At 35.2% G+C, this 19,090-nt stretch overlaps 1 protein-coding gene across 5 annotated transcripts in view; it reads left to right on the forward strand.

The window, feature by feature from the left end:
• Positions 1-19,090, forward strand: part of WDR72 (WD repeat domain 72) — a 112,694-nt gene that overhangs the window by 57,101 nt on the left and 36,503 nt on the right. For all 5 annotated transcript variants that reach the window (XM_062628122.1, XM_062628112.1, XM_062628142.1 and 2 more), the window contains 4 exons: positions 3,278-4,095; positions 6,856-6,947; positions 8,814-8,896; positions 14,115-14,226. In XM_062628122.1, the coding sequence (XP_062484106.1) occupies positions 3,278-4,095; positions 6,856-6,947; positions 8,814-8,896; positions 14,115-14,226 (1,105 nt within the window). The remainder of the gene's footprint in view (positions 1-3,277; positions 4,096-6,855; positions 6,948-8,813; positions 8,897-14,114; positions 14,227-19,090) is intronic.

Raw genomic sequence — 19,090 nt, forward strand, 5'->3', positions numbered from 1 at the left:
AGACAACAACAAAGAATACAAAGATCAGCTTTCAAAATCTGGACAAAATTACTGAAGCTGTGGGAAGTTGTACAGTTTGCATTCTCTGTAATAGTTTCCAGAAGATTATTTTTAAATAAATAGCTTTAAAAATCTTCCCAATTTTTCAGGTAAACAATGAAAGTAGATGGAATGTTGGTAGTTGGGAGACTTGTAAATAGTGAATCAGAGAGTTGGCTTTGTCAGAAATAAAAGTTAAAACTAGCAATGATAAATTGCAATGTTAAATTAGCAATGATAAATAGCAATGGTAGCAGATGCCTCTACTGTTTGTTTTTTTCTTAATGATTATAAAAATCTGTAGGTTGTGTTCAGTATGTCGTAGCCTGGTGGTCATTTAACTTCTAGAATTAAAGGAATACTGAATTAATTCTTTTTTGATATGGTCGTTCGCTGGGAGAACAGTAAGGCTTGAATGGATTTATATTTGGGCATACCCACTTAAGCAGTTTGAGTCTGAAAGACAATCCTGTGGTAACTTGGTCTGAGCTGAGCAAAAATTGTTGGAAAAGAAGGAAATAGGATCTTTTCATTACTGAATCTTGTGTGCTGGTAACAGGGCGGCTTCCAAGTTGGACTGTGTGGTTCAATGGCAAGTCATGCTTTGTTACTGCTATTAACTTTTTTTTTTACAGTTATTAAATTCTTAATGTGTACATTTGAAAAAGCAAAGGACAATATTTATATGAATATAGTAAGATTTATTTTTGTGAAATACTTCCAAATCTTTAGGAAAGTCACAGTACCAAATGTAAATATCTATCAATCTGCTTTTCAATACCTGTCATCCAATGTTATTCCCAGCTTTGTAGCTTATAGTTGGTTTTATGGGTTTCCTTCCATTTTCTGCCACCTTATGTTACAGGCAATACCTTGTCCATATTTCCTAAATAGTGTTTAGTGTCTGAAGCTTTAGATGTCCACCTTCTTTCAATGCTGTGAAATGCCTATGGCAGAGAGCGAAGATAACTTGGTAGATGCTTTTAGGATCAATGTCAATAAGCTTTCATATTGCCAATAAATATTTATTGTGACTTCGTACACAGTAGCGTCACCAAATGCCTCAACAGATAGACATTGTCACAGTATATTCTGTTAGATGGCAATTTTCTTAAAGGTTTCTAAATGTTAATCAACCAAATATAAATGTATACAACAGAGAAAATTAAAATGATAAGCCAAATAGCAATAGCTTCTATTAATGTCAAAGCTAGCTTGTGAATTCCAGTGTTTGCATTCCATGGGGATCTCCCTATGTATTGGGAAAGAGCATCATTAAAGATTAAAATAATCCTAGTGCATTGTTACCTATAATGTATTTTTTTGGAAAAGGAAAGGCATAAAAAGAAAAGCTGAACAAGCAGTTATAATCTCTTACTTATGACTCCCTATGGAGACCTTCAAATAAGATTATGTATTTAGTGCGCATTCTCATCTGGTGGGAGCATCATTCTCCAAGTATCAGAAAGCCAGATTATTTTAATACCAGAAACTAAATAGTGAAATAACTTACAGGCTATAGAATTATAGAATTTATCCTTGTGTTATTTATAACTGCAATATTAAAAGCTTAAAAATAGCTAATCCTATAAAATCAGAATGTAAAAGGAGATAGGTAAAGAGTGGTCTTGAGAAAGATGAGTTATTCAACGTTGTAATCAAGATAAAGCCAGCTGTTGCCTGTTTCCTACCACTTGAGGGTTTCTTTTAAGATTGAGCTATTTTCAACACAAAACAGTTCTTTGCATTAGTGAAATATTTCTAATTATCACAGGAAAATTAAAACTAATATGGTGATCTAGAAAAGTCTGTCATTTGTTATGGGAGCTGGTGTGATGGTTTGTGGAAGTATCACTGGGCTGAGAAGTTGCTTCTTGGTGATACCTTTCTTGTCATACATGTGTGCTTTTAAAGGTGCAGTAGCTAGATTGAGCACAATGCTGAAAGCATAGGCTTGAGCAGGACAATAAAAACATCCAAGCCACAAGCATTTACAGAAAAGGGCAAAAGCATCCACAAGGAATTTATACTCCTTCACATGTGCTGTTCCTCTGGAGGTAAAAGATACCTCTTTAATAGATACAGCAGGATTCTAATATAAGATGTTGTCATAATCTCATAACTTTACCATTGGATGATCCTCCCACTGCCTTCATGGAATACTGCTTCATAGTGCAGCACAATGACTCCTGTGGAAGAAAGTAGTTGCTCTTCTACAGATTCATCTCGAGTCTTTCTCAAAAGTTAGAAATTTGTCTTTGTAACAGGTGGTATGTAGATTCAGTCCTTTTTTAATGAAAAAGGAGTAAGTAAGCAGCCAAAGAGGTTAATATTCTACTGTGCCCTCACTAATAAATTTTTTCTGCTTTCTGAAACCTGTGGAAGCTCTCATGAAAAGCATGTCATGTTGGGAATATACAGCCACCTAAAGGTGTATGGGGAAAAGGGCAGAAAGAATTTGAAATGCTTTACTACCAAATTTTCGGAGGATTCCAAAACTATTTTATTTGGGTATTTATTAACAGCAATAATCAGGCATATGTATTGATACCAGCACAATTCGTGAAGTATGGGTAATTTCAGAAAGATCCAGATTGGAAATAGAGTGGCACAAGGTGAAGTCAGATGTTCACAAACACTGTGGTAGCTCTATAGCCTTTTTCTCTGTTATTTTTATCTGACTGCATGACTTTTAACTGGATATCTAATTACCTATGTTCTTTATTGCTGATGAAGTATGTGTGGCTTAACTCAGAATTAAGTAACTTCAAGGTAATATTGCATGTTTTGAGATGGCAAAAGGCATAGTCTTTCTCAGGCATATATCAAGTTGCTACAAAACATACAGATTCCCAGCATTTTCAAGAATTCTGTAACATTGTAGGATTTGTTTCCCTAGCTTTATTTCTTATAAATAAATAAATGTGTATTCTTCAGAACTTTCCTAAAAGTCTTTTAGCTTCAAGTAAGACTTAACAGAAGAAATATCAGCCTATAGCATGGCTGTATAATTGTATAGTTGAAGATGCTAGGGATCCTGTATTGTAGTATTTATGTGCATATGTCTTTGTGTATCTTAAACTGTTTAGCAGAAAATCCTTCTTAGTAAGAAGTAAATAAATGTAATCAAGTTGAACTTAATGAAGGTAATAGATTTGGTCTATCCCATATGCTGATATCTTGAAAATTACAAAGTACTATGGATTTGTGTTTGAACACTTAGTATTTTTTCTTTCAGTTAACTGATACCAGCTGCATCCAGCAGCCCTTTACTATTTTACCAGTTACGACAAGATGGAACAGTGCAAACTTCCATGTTCTTTTATTTGATCTGGAAAGACTCAAGGAACTTCTGCTGTCATCTCAACTCAATGGATTAAAGACATCAAATTCATTCCACAATTATGACACTCTAGAAAGAACCAAAAGTGCTACTGAGAAAAGGGCATTGACATTAAAAGGAAATAAAACTGCTGGCTCCATATCTCCAGTGGATGGTCAAGTAGATACATTTTGTTCAGTCCAGGTCTGTAGGGATAACAATACAGCCAGGCCTTTGGAAGAAAGTGACCTAAAAAGACAGAAGAAAATGAAGAGTTCCAGAAAAATCAGAATGCAGCCATCAAGTAACATTGATGTGAACGTTGTCACTGATACAGCTAAACTGCTTTTGTCGTGTCTTTTACCATGGGGTGTAGATAAAGAAATAGACAATCTCTGTGTTAGACATTTAGATGTCTTGAGGCTTCAGCATCCTGTTTCTTTTGGACTTGTGTCAAATGAAAACCACCTATCACTAATGTTGCCAGGATGGAAGTGTACTGATGGTGGCATGCTAGAAGAACATGCAATAATCAACTTGTTCTCAAAAAGAGTGCTTGATTTATCAAACAAGTACCTTGCTGCAACTGAAGGACAAACTGGAAAGAAGGATGGACCTGAGAATAATGTTTATGGAACAAAGGGATTGGAAACAGTATTTTTCTTATTTAGCAGAATAGCTTTGATCAACAGGATTATTAACATACCTTCAACAGTTACAGATGACATTGAAAGGTAAGAACCTTTTCATTGCAAGTCTTTTATATAGTGGTTAAAAATTGAAAAATATGAAACAAACTTTTCTTAAATACTGATTTTTGCAATGGAGTTTGCAGTCTTTCTCTAGAAAGTCTTTCTCATCCTTTTTATAGGATGTTCTTTGAACAAAAGCAGATAGGGATAAACTTAATTATCTTTACATTTTTTCTACTTAGAAGGTGAGAACTGATGCAAGAATTTTTCTCAAGAGAACAAGAATGTGAATTATCACACCCTGTTTTTCCTGAGATCACTCTTTTCCTCACAGTTTAAACTAAACAGAATACTGAGGTATCTTCAGGCTCATTGCAAGATGTGCGTTTAAGTACCTTTGTTGTTTTAACTTCGATTCTCTGTAAGCAATATAATTCCTTTACTATGAAACCCTTGGCTTCACAGATAAATAAAACATGACACAAGAACAGTCTGTCCTAGTTACACAATGTAAAGTACAATACCCCTAGTAATAATAGCAGCTACTGGGAATGAGTGCCTCATCAGCCCTTAAGTTCTGATAACCATCCCAAATAACACTTGTGTTACTCAAAACAAATTTATTGCCTAAATGCTTTTTCAGCATTAAAGAAAAAATAGCATGATCAACATGATTTCAGCAAGCCAAATAGAGCATACTAATCAGGCAATGGATATGTCCACAGACTTTTGTTGTTCTGCAGACATAGGTTGGTCTGTATTTAGCATTTTAGGGACAATTAACTTTAGTGTTGGTGACGCAATGGCCCTGAGGCAAGAAGGGGGACAGAAATATTGATCCTGATGCTGTAGATATCTGTGCATCTTCCACAAAGCTCTGGCCATTCAGCATATCTCAAAATACAAATGCATAATTCTAAGTTACATTTATTGCTAATTACATTGCCTACTGGTCCATATTGAACCTAAGCTCTTATATGGAAAGTTGTTTTAGTATTCCAGCTTGAACATGCATTCCTTTCTGTCCAAGAGAGGACTTTATGCTTGGTTTGTGTCATACAGTACTCTGTTGGAAAGACATGGTGTAATTGAAGTTAGTAAGCATACCAGAATCAAACATTTTTCCCAGACTTAAGCATCCTGGATTTGGAACATATCACACATAAAATTCTAACTATTGACGTTGTTACGAGAATAAATGCCTTTTTTTTTTTCTTCTCTCTGTGAAACCTATACAATGTAATTTCAAGTTTTATCCAGGAAATGTAAAGCCATAAAAGCTTTAGCATCTCTTGTAGAAAAAGGTGAATGCTTTTACAAATCAGAGGAAATGAATTTGCCATAAATTTTGGTTACAAAAAAAAAGGTTATTAATATTATTCAAAGGCTCAGGAGTGCTTTATTTAAGATTTTGACATGGTTTGGTTCCTGTGAAGTTCCCTTTCCCTCTTCTCTCCCCAGTCATAAGAGTAGCATGAACAGGACTTGGGCTATTTGCCATGATCTTAGGATTCAGCTTTCATTTCACCTCTTCCTCTTGCAAGTAATTGGGGTGTCAATGAACTAATGTAATCTGTGTTTGTTCATTCATTAAATATTTTTATCCGATTTATTGTTATTCATAATTTATTGAGGGTTGGAATGACTTTTGTTTGTGAGAGTTAACATAATGTACTTTTGCCAAATTAAAAGCTTGAAAGAAACCAAGGAAATGCTATTTTGTCCAGTTTGCCTCCTAAAAGTACGGTGTGTAGCCAGACCTCTTTGGGCAGCTGGTTTAGCTGCAGCTACATCATACTCAAGGGAAACAACTAAGTATTGAATTCTAATTCACCACAGCATTTGTAGAAAGAATTAGGAAAACTTTAACAGCTTGTAAGTGTCCTGATGTTTCTGTATGTGTTTTCTTGCATCTTGACTCAGCCTGTGAAAATAAAGGAACCTGCAGTAAAATACTGCTACTGCTGAGCCCAGGACAATATGTCAGGTTATAAAAGTGGGACAGAAACAAGAAGCTAGTAAGAAAAGATCTTTCTCCTGCCTTTTGAGATTTGTATCTGTAACTTAAAGCTCTCGAGCTGAAAGCTTTCGGAGTTGTTTAGTATTGCAAGGCTTTTGAAATATTATGACTTGCTGTTGACTCTAGTGAAGTGGAAAGGTGAAATATTATTTTTAAATGACACCTAAATATAGTTTGTGCAGGGTCACTATAGCAATGTATTTAAAAGAAATAGTTTAAAATAGTGCAGGGGTTTGGAGAGGCTTTTCCCTTCCTTTCCCCTCCATTTATATCCTTTGTCTTCAAGGGCTAGGTTGCTGAATTAGTGATAAAGTACCGAAGAACAGTAGATATACACACTAGTCTCCTAAATCGTAGCCATCTGTTGAAATCCCAAACATTGCAATAATATTCTAAATTACTTAATACTGTGAAAAAATGGAAACCTATAAAATAAAACTGCTAGTTTTCCTTGAACTTTTTTCCCTATGTAATAGAAAAAAAAACACAAGTCCTCTGTAAATATGACGTTTCTTTAATACAACAAAATTTAAATATAATAACTTTCAAGCTGAATGTAAAGTCCCTTGACATGGATGGTATTTTTCAGTAGTTGTGTCTATGTCAATGCTTCAGTAGCAAGTTGTGGGTGAAATAATGCAAGTGACTTTTAAGGAGAAACTGAATTGTGATTGATAGTAATTAATATCAGAGTACCTGCTTCAAAAAAAGAACCCTACCTTAAGATGTAAGATTTCTGTAAGTATGTTCAGGTTTCGTTTAATAGTTTCATATTCTTTTAGTCCACAGAAATCAGAATCTGTATATGACAAATGGCGAACTGTGGAAGCAATAACACATTCATTCCCCAGTTTTTATGGAGAGTTAACAAGAAGTAAGTATATAGAGGAGTGGCAATACTAGCTTTTAAATATTAATATTTTGCATGCTTTTTATTGCTAAAATACATCATTCTTCAGTAACGAAAAAGAAAAATATTAAATTCTTTTGCTTTCAGCAGGTCCAGTTTGCAGATACAGAAACTGAATTATCCAGTTCTGTGAATATCACAAAAGCATGTAAAAAAAGTTGACTGTTAAGTAATAGAGGAATCAAGGATATTTTTTCTGTGATGGCAAAACATTCAGCTGAGCTTCTAAAGATATTTTCCAGCAATCTGAAAAACAGAAACGTAATAAGACAAACACTGTTGACTTCCCCTTCCCCCATCTCCCTCATCACCATTATGTGCCTGCCCAGTAATATATACAGCCCTTCAAGCAAACTGTTGCCTTAGTAATACAAGAGCGATCTTGGCTGTTCAATAATGCCCTTAGACTTTTGGTTTAGGGCAGAATAAAGTAATCTCTTAACGTTAATATCCCACAGGCAATTGTTCACCAATCTTGGCTTTGCAAGCAAGTAGTAATTTGTTTACAATATGCAACTAAGCAAGGAATATTGAAATAAAAACCCAAATAGAATATGGGTATTTGTCAGTACATATTACCTAACCATCAGTGTTCCTGTTATAGACTAAGTAATGCCTATAGACTGATAACACAAATTATTTGAAGTCAAATCTTGACCCTCTCCTATGTAAATAAGCCTTAATATTCTCCTCTAAAATCAGGTTTTAGTGTACCTTTCCTTCTCTAACTCTTCTATGCACCATAACTGTAGAACTTGTTATGATAGCAGAAATGCCTGTTGGAAGAAAGAGATGGAACATAAATTCATGTGACAATAGAAAATAAGTAGATGGAAGGCATGAAAATGGTGTAGAGATGACTAAAACATTTGCAGACATGAAACCACTTTTACTTAGTGTCCTAAACCTGTGAAGTAATCTAACACATATGCTGTATCTCCTTGTTCACACAGTTGTTGGGATTTGCAAATTGAAATTTTATCTAAGACTTGCAGATCTCTCCGACATTTTAGGAGTGACCAGTTCTTTGACATTAGGACACACTGGACAGCAGAATGGGCAATCTTGATTCTGCTGATGTTTCTGGACTTTCTGTATCTATTTACATGTGTGCTGTGATGGGAACAAAAAATAAAAATGGGAGCCTAATGCTTTCGGGCATACACGGATGTGAAACTGAAGCAGTATAACAGAGGACAAAGCTAGATGATAGGTGCCTTACTGGCTGCACTATTCTTGATCAGTGAAAGACTGTTTTATTGAGACATATTGACCACACACTAGTATTGGTGCCCAATAGCAGGGAAGAAAACCTGAATGTGTAACTATACAAAATGTTATTTAATGTATTTTTGCATAGACTGTATTACTGGTTTAAAGGTAAAGAAATGTATTCAAGTAGTTTTAGAATTTACGTGATAAAATCCATAGTTAAGAAGTTCAAATCTGAAAGCATTCTCTATATCTTAAAAAAAAAAATAAAATGATAAAAACACTCAGTGGGATACCAGACCTCTGTTACAGGGGAAACAAAAAACAAACCAAAAAACCAAAAACCCCAAATCAACAACAACAACCAAAAAAAAAAACCAAAACAAGCAAACAAACAAAAAAACCCACAAAAAAACCCAACCTAATCTGATTTAGGATAGGAAATGTTTAAACACTGTTATCTGGAAACTTTGTGCTTATCGCAGCCAGTGAAAGCACATTCTAAGAAGTTACGCTTTTTCAGATCTTTTCAGGTATGTTGCTGAAGCGAGAAAATTCAAATGTTAAATATCTATTTGTGTGCTTCTCACATGTCAGTTCATAAATTCTATGTTTCAGGTAAAAGTAGATATCATTCCTCAGACTTTGGGAGTGTTTCATTGCTGAAACTCATTTGTTGTTGGAGTGACCAGTCTGTAAAGGTAAGAAATAGTCTGTGTCAGTTGTTGCAACGTAATCCTTAAGTAACATTGGCTGTAATTTAGTATTTGGAATCTGTAAGTTACCTGTTCTCAAGCAACCAGATGTAACTTACATTACAAATGCCGTTTTATGCTCCAGAAAAATAAAGGCCAAAATAAGGGCAGAGTCATATACCAATATATTATTACAGAAGAAACAGAAAATGACATCTTAAAGGGATAAATAATTAATCCCAAATCCTTACTTATTAGACCAGCCTTCAAGACTGGCTTAGAGAAGTAAGTTATGAGTTCTCAGGTCAGGTGAAGCTCATGCCTATTGTTAGTGAAGAATCTGATGTCTTGAGAGATAAATTACTGTTTCTTGAGAGTTGACAGGTAACTGTGAACTACTCTGAACAGGGAAATCTGGAGACCATTTTTCATTTTGAAAATATGCATTTAAATAAAGTTTTGTGGTTGCCTGAGTGAGTTAATGTTCAGGAATATAAAACTCAAGACAGCCTACTATGACCAGAAGGGATTCTACTCCAGAAAAGGGAAATACGTCTTACAAGGTTTTTCTTTTTTTTGTGATGTTACTTTTAAAATTGAATACAACTCTGTCCTGCACTTCAAGTGCAAAGAATATTTTGCAGAGCTGGGGTGTGCAGGGTTACTGCAGCAATAGTCCCCTGCTCTATTAGAAAGACAGTAGTGGTTTCTGCAAATATTCACATTCAGTTGAATTCAGCATTTTATCTTGAATTTATCAGGTTTTATTATATTCCCACTGTCTGCATATCTTCCGTATTATTTCAGCATTATTCAGCATTATTCTTCCCTCAAACCTTCTCCTTTTCTCTTACAATAAGGTGTGGGTTTTTTAGCTTCTTTGAATCCTTTTAATAAAATTGAATACAGGGCCTCAGTTTCAATAGCTGCAATTGTTATGTGAAATCCATATAATCTCTCGCTGACTTGGTCAGTCACTGAAACTCTTTATAGGGTAGAGGGGTATAGCCATGAAGCTTCTTTTTGTAGCATGGCTCATTATGTGAGATCTATGTATTTAGATTTTCTGATGAATTTAGTGACTAATCAGTTTATATGATGATAATGTGTAAGCTGATCTATCATCTCTATCACAGAAGTGTGCAGGAGAATAAAGTGTGAAATAAGCTGCCTTACACTTTTGTCATCTGAAAAGACTTTAAGATACTGAAATTGTCAAGTACTGCAAATCCTATTCTATCAATGCTTCTCAAATTTCAACCTTATTCAAACACAGCTTTGTAGTTGCAATAAGCTTTGTTAACCTGCTTTGTAGTGCAGATTTTGGGTCATTTACAGCCAAAATGCCACAAGGAGTTTTAACATCCAAAATAATTTGTGATGGTGGCAGTAAGTGTGGGTGTTCAGCAACCAATGATTTATATACAATTTTAGTTGGTTTTTTTTTTTTTTATAGTATGGTGGCTTTGTAAAAGCTTTCTTTATGCATACACAGATTTATGGTCAATTTAATAATGCTGAGCAGCCTGATTAAGCACTCATGTACGTTTACCCAAAACATCACTAGTTACCCTACTTTTAAAAACCTTATATCGTGGTCTTCAGCGGATTATACTAACTCTCAGACATGACCCAAAGCACTTGCCATTTATTGATTCCTCATCTCCTTACAGTCCTGTAACAGATTCTGTGCAAAAAAGAACCTTGCAAAACAGAAACCCTGCTGCCAGTGATTGATCTGGGGTCTCTTGATCTGAAGTTGAAGGGCTGAGGGACATCCTTTTCTTTCTTAAATTCTAACGATGTGTATATTAAAAAAATATTTTTCTAGGGCTTTTTGCCCAAATGATTTGAAGAGAAAGCTCGTCTTCATGTGAGTGCCCGTTTTTTCAGATAAAATATACCTGCTTGTTGCTATATTCCGATCGTGCCCTGAAGTTACTTAAGTGTGCTCAACCTTTCAGATAGATACAAAAAATTCCTTGCCTTGCAACATTTAATATGAGAAAACAGTGATCGCATTTCTGCCCTGAATTGTCCTTACTCTGCATTTAAAATAGCCAGTTACTTACCTATATCTCTGATAGGTATTTAATTTTATATATATATTAATATATTAATAATACTATATTATTGCAGCTTTATGGAGCCTTTTTTGGCTGAAAGTGTGAACTTTGATAACTTTGCACAGTATTGCCTCAGAAAAACTGTTGATGCCATATTTAGATCTCTGATGTCATCATCTGCAAGAGGAACGTAGATGCTTTAGCCTTCCTCTTTCTCCAGTGGAAAAATACAGAGATTGTGGAGGGACTGCTGAGATTTAGGAGTGGATGATCTCAGGACTTTCTCATTTCTTTCTGTTGATTCCTGCAGTGCACCTGTGTGTTTTTCAGTTACTTAATTTCCATTACCATCTAAACTAAGGTGGGATGAATCTCACATATATTACAATGCCTTCATGTGAAGTGGTTTATTCTTTGAATGTAAAGGCCATTGCTGAGAGCAGTGCTGGTAAGCTTGTACCTTCTTCACTGATGCCCGTTTACGGTAATTTCTCTTAACAGTCTCTGAATGCATTTGTTTTTACAGCATTTGTGTCTACCTGAAGCCAACTGACTACAGTATAAGTGTCTAGACAACTCTCCTGACAGTTACTATCCAGAAATAGAGGAAAGCAGACTGGATAATACAAGTCTGATATTTTGATCTATATTTTTTTTGCTCCCCAGTGTGACTGCCTTGTGGAGGCATGTGGGAGGCAGTTTCTGCAAGGCTCAGACCCATATAGGTTATGGCCTGAGTAATAGCCAGGAGTGATGTCTATTGACTTTTCTCCTTAGTCCCACTCATTACAAAGAGTAATACTTAGTAATTGATAAAGTGCAGAAAGGAAAGCCACTATAACTTACTATGGATGTAAGGGTACAGTTTGCCTCAACTTTTGTTCACTTGTCTTCTTGAATTGTTTTCTAGCATTGCTGCTGAGGAATCAGAAAATTACTTTTCACTTCTTATACTGTTTTTATAGATGGATACGGGCTATTTATACTTTCTCAGCCATAGGAGAAACATAAGTTGTCATATTTAACAATCCCAACTAAAAAGCAGCTAGTATTTATAACAGTAGTTATAATAATGGGGAAAAATGAACACGTTAGTAACCAAAAAGGTAGGTAATGTATATGTAATCCAGAAGGATGATAAAGATATAGTGGAAACTTTCCAAGAAGGCAGATGTTTCTTATGTAGATTTGTTGTGTTAGAAACAGGAACCACTTCTGGAGATTTTTAAACTTGGTGATAACAATAGATGAGGTATGCGAATTCATGGGAAAGATGCAGTGAGAGGACAAACTAAACTTGTGAAACCACGCTGAGCACTGTGGAAATGCAGATTCAACAAGGTGATAGACAAGTAGCATGCAGAGACCTTCAGGTGCCTCTACAATATCATGTCGTGCCATTTGCAACAGCTTTTTATTTTGTCTTAAGATGTTAGAGAAAATGACATTACAAATGCTGCCTGGCTGGCATACACAGCACTGGCTCAGGTAATGATTATCTGATCCAGATTAGTGGCAGGTTCTTAGCAGATCAAAACACCATGCAAAACACATAATGTGTGCAATTCTTTCATGTACCTCTGTAAGAAATTTCTTTGTCAAAACTTTTCCCAGGACAGTGAAAACATGTCAGTGTTTCCTTCTCTTTCTTAATTATTGTAGATGTATTGTAAAAGTCTGCTGTAAAGTCAGGATCTGCAATCCCCAAAGCTCAGGGATGTATGGATTTGTGGAATTGGAAACTGCTTTTGGTTTCCCCTGTAAAATAAAATGCTATTATAACAAGATGAATGTTTGTGCTACATTAAAACACATAGGACTGGGTTACTTGCTATGAACTTCTACGCTGTGGACCTGACTATGGTATATTTGTCTTCAATAAAGGATTTTGTCACAAAGAATACCTACAGCCTATATTCTGCTTAATGATTTGAATTTACAAGGGCAGCTAGAAATGTGATTGAGGACAGCCAACGAATTCACTGTTCTTGATTAGTGAGATGAAAGAGTTTCTCTGCCAGGCAGTTTGTGGGAGCCTACGTATCAACTTCCCTTCATATTAAACTTTAAATAACTTTAATAGGTTGTTTATAAATATCATACAAACACAAGATGTTTATAAAGTTATTTAACTTAAAATTTCCATATCCAGTTTAAACTAATGATTAAGTTGAGGTGGAGGACACTGTCCTGGAAACTTCTGTCTTTCTGTCTTTCAGGAAATTTGTTGTTCTTGAAAATGAATACCTTTCTGAGGTGGGGGGTGGAACTGTATTTCCTTTCTGAAGGAAATGCCAAATGAAGGGAAGGTCTGCATGTTGCCATTCTGCACCACGCTGACATTTAGACTGAGTCAGGATTGTGGAAATCTGGATCCATTATATAAGGTCTTCATATGCTTTATAAGCGTCAGGGTTTCTCAGTTCTCCTGGGGCTCCTCTGCTGAAGTAAAGAAAAGTAATAATTCTTTCATACAGTCTCCACACTTTCACACAGCCTTACCACCCACGTGTGGCACATTAGCTATTGCAAGTGCTGTTTATAGGCTGTTTATAATTTCGGCAGATACTGCTTTTGGATAAGAGGAACTTGAGGAGTGGTGTTTCCCTTTGTCTTAGACAAAAAATACAGTATTATCACATCCAAGTTAGAGGAATAGAAGACTACCACTTTATTTATAATCACAAAACATTAGTTAAACTTTTCAGATAGGGACTAGCCACCAAACTCCTTAAAAATTCAAAAATGCAAAGTCCTTGTTCAGTCTATGAAGCATTTTTGTACACACGGGAGGAAAAAAAGATATTTTCGTTATCACCATGTGCTTTACTAATGCGTATTGCCATGACCCCTGGAAATGAAGGAGACAGTAGACAACTGATTCTAGTTTTGAGAGTACAAAATATGAATTTTCAGTTAGTGGGAAGTGGTCATGATTGACAACTTCCACCATTTATTGCTATCCAGTTAATGTTTACTTCTCAATATGAATGTAGTGACACATACTTATCGGTGTCTGAAAGATATTAAGTGTTGACTTTCTAATGACATTCAATGGCTGAGTCTTAAAATTTTGTAGTGGTTATTTAAAATTGCCAAATGCTCAGATAAATAACTGAAATACTGATGTCATCCAATATAATTTGCATTCATGACAGATTATTGAGGCAATGCAAGCAGTGCTGCTGGCAGAAGTTCAAAAGACTATGAATACCTTCAGGAAAACAGCGATCTGCAGAGAGCCGTTTGCCATAGTAGAGAACGGAAATGGTAAGTAGCAGACATATACAATATATAAAATAACATTAAAATGTTTCTTAACCTTGTAGGTGGAAGATTTATTAGTGTATTCTTTTAGAAAAGCTTTCTGTAGTACACAGAACAAGTTAAGAGTGAGTTCATAATATGTTATTTCTGTGTAAGACAACCCAAATAGCCTATTTCTGAACTTATAAGGCTATGAGTTTTCTCATGCGATTGTCAACAAGTTAAAAGACTTTCATGCTCTCGCATCACCTCTGAACATTAAACAACAAAACATAAAGTTTCTTTGATTGTATGATGCAAATAAAGGAAGCAGTGTGTTTGAAATAAAATCAGTAAATCGTATTGCAAATAAGTTTTACAAATATCTAAAATAACTGTTCTTAACCTTGTTATTTGAAGGTTATTCAACAAACAACTAGAAAATTGCTTTGCTAGAATAAGCACAGTGTTCATATACATTTATACTGGCTAGGACTTTTTTTTTCATACCCATGATCTGAACTACATAAATATAACCTCTAAAACAGTGGATTTTTGACATTCTTTTTTTCAGCAGCTTAATGTATTCTGGAATAGACATAAAACATACGGGAAGACTGGGAAAGAGATGTTACACTGAGTATTTAATACCATATTAACTTTCTTTTTCCATTTGTGTTTTACACGCTTACATTATCTACCACTGTAAATAGCACAAATATTTTTGGTTTAGTTTGCATGGTTTTCTAAAATGCACTGCAAAACTTGATGGGCTTATTCAGAGCCAAACAACTTTTTAGTGGTTTTTAATATGTTAGAGTAAAGCTACAAGTGGCATGCAATGATATGCAGAAATTATTAAAAACCTGTCCTAGAGTAACTTCATGACCAGTGTAATTACTAAGACAAGTAATTATGTTAGTCTTAGCCATTCACCTGATAGGTATATCATCTTATTAAATACTCTGTATGTATGGGTTGTACAGTAGGTATCCTCTTGTGCAATGTCAAGGTAAAGGTCAAATATTGTTTCAGGTTTTTAAGTCATAATTCAAGACTGGGATCATGCACTGTGACCCAAAGTAAAGGTATCTGAATCTTGGCTGCCAACATCCGTGTATTGCATTTTTATTTAATTGCATTTAATAGTTTTGATATGGAGATGTTTAAACCTAGTTTAACTCAACAGATTTCCACTGAAGTCAGTAGAAGTTTTCTTTAAAAAGACAAACAGAACTTTCAGGATTTGACCTTCAGTTTTTATTATTTTTAAAGTTTATAGGATATTATATAGTTATTTTTTTCTGAAAGCTCCTAACTCTTTAGGGTGCTCCTGCATCCTTACTTCATGGTTAAGGGTGATAGTATTTAGACATCATCTAAAATGTAATGTAAAGCATGCCGGAGAAAGGGTTAACCGTGTTCTGTCCTAGTACATTCTTTCAATGTTGCTAAAAGGAAATATAAATGCAAACAGTTGCAATTTCTTTATGTTAATGTCAGAGATAATAATTTTGGACCTTTTCCAAACATATTGATAGCAATCTTACCATTGATTTCTGCAAGCTTTGCTTCAGTTCTTCAAAGAAGCTGAGGTTTTCCTTTATTTTTTTGACATTCATCATCATTCTGAAAAAGTACATTGCTCTTTATCCCTTTTTGCCTCCTTCCTGAACACTGATAATCTCTGGTTAATGGTACCATTTAACAGGTTGTCAGCATGGCATTGTTTTCCACTGCCATGTGAGTCAGAGGCAGTGATTTTACAGTCTTAATCTATCTGCTTTTACTTGCATAAACTAAATTTACTGGCATTCTTCATTCATTTTTCATTTGTAGTATTTAATCTTATGATATGCATATGTAGTCTATACCTAGCCATGTGCAGATCTACAATCAGATGAAAAATGGTGGCAATACCACTGTTGTTATTCAATAGTCTAGTGATGGGATGCAAACAAATTGGATAGTCCCTCCTGTAGCTGATTTGAACCTGTATCTTCAACAGTAATTCATTGCTTATGTTCAAGGCGTTCTGCAGTGTCATCTACAGAAATTGCTTCACTTTTAATTGGAATCTCAAAATATTTGCAAGGGTGAGAGTTAGAAAGGAGAATCCTTTACACCTAAGTGTGTTGTCTGTAGGATTGTGATTTCATTTTAGCTACCGCACTGAAGCATCCTTGAATGCCTATTTCTTCTAATGCATAGGGAGCAAAAAACTCTTATCTGAAATACCTTTATAGTACACGAGTTGTTCTGGAACTGTGTGACTCAGTTTTGGTTTTTTGTGTAATGTGAAGAACTGAATTTATTTACCTTTTAAGGCAGCTGAGGATAAATGTGTTTAAGATGTTAATGCTTAGATATTAAATTGGGAGACTGATATATGTGATGTTGCAGCATGCCACGCTCAAAAAATGAAAGGAAAGCATAAAGTACAGGCTTTATTCCTAAATACAGAATGTTATTTTAACTGCCTCTTGTATTTGTGAAAAATGTAAATGTGAAAAATCACACCACCAAGACTAGCTTGCATTAAATTCTGGTTTGCGCTTAAAAATTCCCAGTTTAAGCAACTGCTAATGATTCAAGCTTTTAAGTATATTTGAAAGCTATTAGCTATGCCCTCGTCTTTTGTATGTGATTTTGGAGCTCTTTAAACTATTCAATTAAATAAATTGGTTCTTGCTTGAAAAAAGCTTCTCCTGATAAATACCAGAGTGAAATTAACGGCGGCAATTGAATTCCATAGGTTAGTGTAAAAAATTGTCAAAGACATATCTAGAATATAATAATATGTTTTGTTAAAATGAGGAATCCATTCAGTAATGGTAAATCAATGAAAGGCGGGATATAACAGCTTCTGTTCACTGGAGAAGTGTAGTGACCTGCAGCAGAGGGTTTCAAACACTTCTATTGTCTGGGTTTCAGAAATCTGTCCAATTGCAGACAACTTTATGTCAGCTCTTAGGAAGTCATTCTTTGACTGTGTCTTTCTGTATAGCAAATGAATCTTCTTGCCTGTCTGCAAAGTATTAAGGCTTTGTTAAGGAAGTGCAGATAAGGAGAAGGGTTGTTCTGTCTCTGGTATTTTCCTTCATACTGCCATTTTGTTACAAGCTACTGCCTTTTCATATTAGTCCAAATATACATTCTGTCTCTGTATTTAAACAGACTCAAAAGACAGCCCTGACAGCCATGGTCTGTTTGGACCATTGATAGCACAAAGATTACACAAGATTGCAATGCTAGCTTGTACTTGGTTGCCTGATTGTTGGAGAAGTAACTTTTAGGGACATAAAATGCATTGATATTCCTTGTTACTGTAGCCACATTACTGTTTCCATTCTGGTGAAATACTACATGCCCAGAAAACCTGAACATCTGATTAATCAAGTTCAGGCTTAACATTGTGCATACAGAGAAGTGCACATCTGTTCTCATATCCTTACATTTCCCATTACTGTGTTAGTTTCAAGGTTTTTTGGGGGCTTGTCATTTAGATAATGTATTCAGTCTTTGAAACTGCTTGCCTTGCTGTGGCTGGGTTCCGTATCCATCATGAAACAAGTAATCAAGCAAAATACAGAAATAGGTGTCCAGATGACTCATGGAAGGATTTCTGATAAACAAAGAAGATAAGGCCAAAGAGGAGAAGGAGAATGGGATAGAAAGAAAAAACTAGGAAAAGGGAGAAGAAAAAATTATAGGAAAAGCATGGCAATGTGAATGTGTACAGAAGGTTAGCAGTTCTCTAAAGGAAATCACAAGCAGGAAGCTGGTTGCTGACTAAAAAACTCAAGAATAGCATTTGATCCCTTTTCTGGTTGATAAAGGTTCTTGAGATTAGTAGGAACTAGGAAATGAGTGAATTTGGACAGTGTGCATAGCTTTTTTTGATTGAAATTGAGAAAAAAGACCATTAAATGCATAAGCGGTTAAGAATCCATGTATCCCTGCAGCATGGGTTTTAAGGAGCGTAAGCAAAAATGCTCATTTCTTAGCACATTAAAATCATGTGAAAGAAAAGGACAATTCAGTTGTCTGAAATAAAACCTGAGACAATAAGAAACATCTTTTGTTATGACAGATATCCTAAAGCAAAGCAAGTGAAGGATTTTTCTTGGGTTTTATAACCTATTTGTGAAACTCACAAAGTTTACTGATTTTTTGTTTTCTTTTTATATGAAGAAGTCTGGAGTATGCTAGGATGATTTTCCGTATGCAGGCTGTTCTAAAGATTTTATTGCTTTAGAGGAACCAATAGTACTTCCTGCTGCTTTCTCAGACTAGCTCAATTTTTCAAGGGTATTGAGATTAAGTATCTTCAGTTTGGCATATGAAGATCTAGAGTATGTCTCCAGGGTTTACGTTTGCATTGGCCAAAAAGCGCGTGCAACAGGACGAATAGATTGTACTTAATAGTGATGAAATTTCACTTGCATGCACCCACCCTAAATTCTTTCCAAGAACATTTCTGCATCTATCAAAACTCTGTTTACAAAATGTAATGAGAGCTGATCTGGTTAGGTCAAAGTAGAGTCCTGTTCATGGAAACTGAAATCTGAATCAGGCCATCATTGTCATGAAGTAAGCAAAGCTTTTGGTTAAAATGAGTGAGAATGCCGACAGGAAGAAATCTTTACAGTGGGAATTCTTGTCATACATGAATCCTCCAAAATGTCTAATCTGAAACGTCCTTCTGAGCCTCACTGTATGTCTGATTAAAGCAAGTAGTGTTTAGAATGAAACTGATCAAAACTGTCCCTTTTCTTACACAGTCTCTGTGCTTTGAAGCATGTCCAGACTTTGGTTTTAGAGCAACATCTGAACAAACCACTACAATCTTACTTTCTTGCAGTTGTTACTTTTCATCTGGCTTGAC

The sequence above is a fragment of the Pezoporus occidentalis genome, unplaced genomic scaffold (assembly GCF_034315485.1).
Source record: "Pezoporus occidentalis ecotype Australia unplaced genomic scaffold, CSIRO_AGI_Poc_V1 ctg11, whole genome shotgun sequence".
NCBI lineage: Eukaryota > Metazoa > Chordata > Aves > Psittaciformes > Psittacidae > Pezoporus > Pezoporus occidentalis.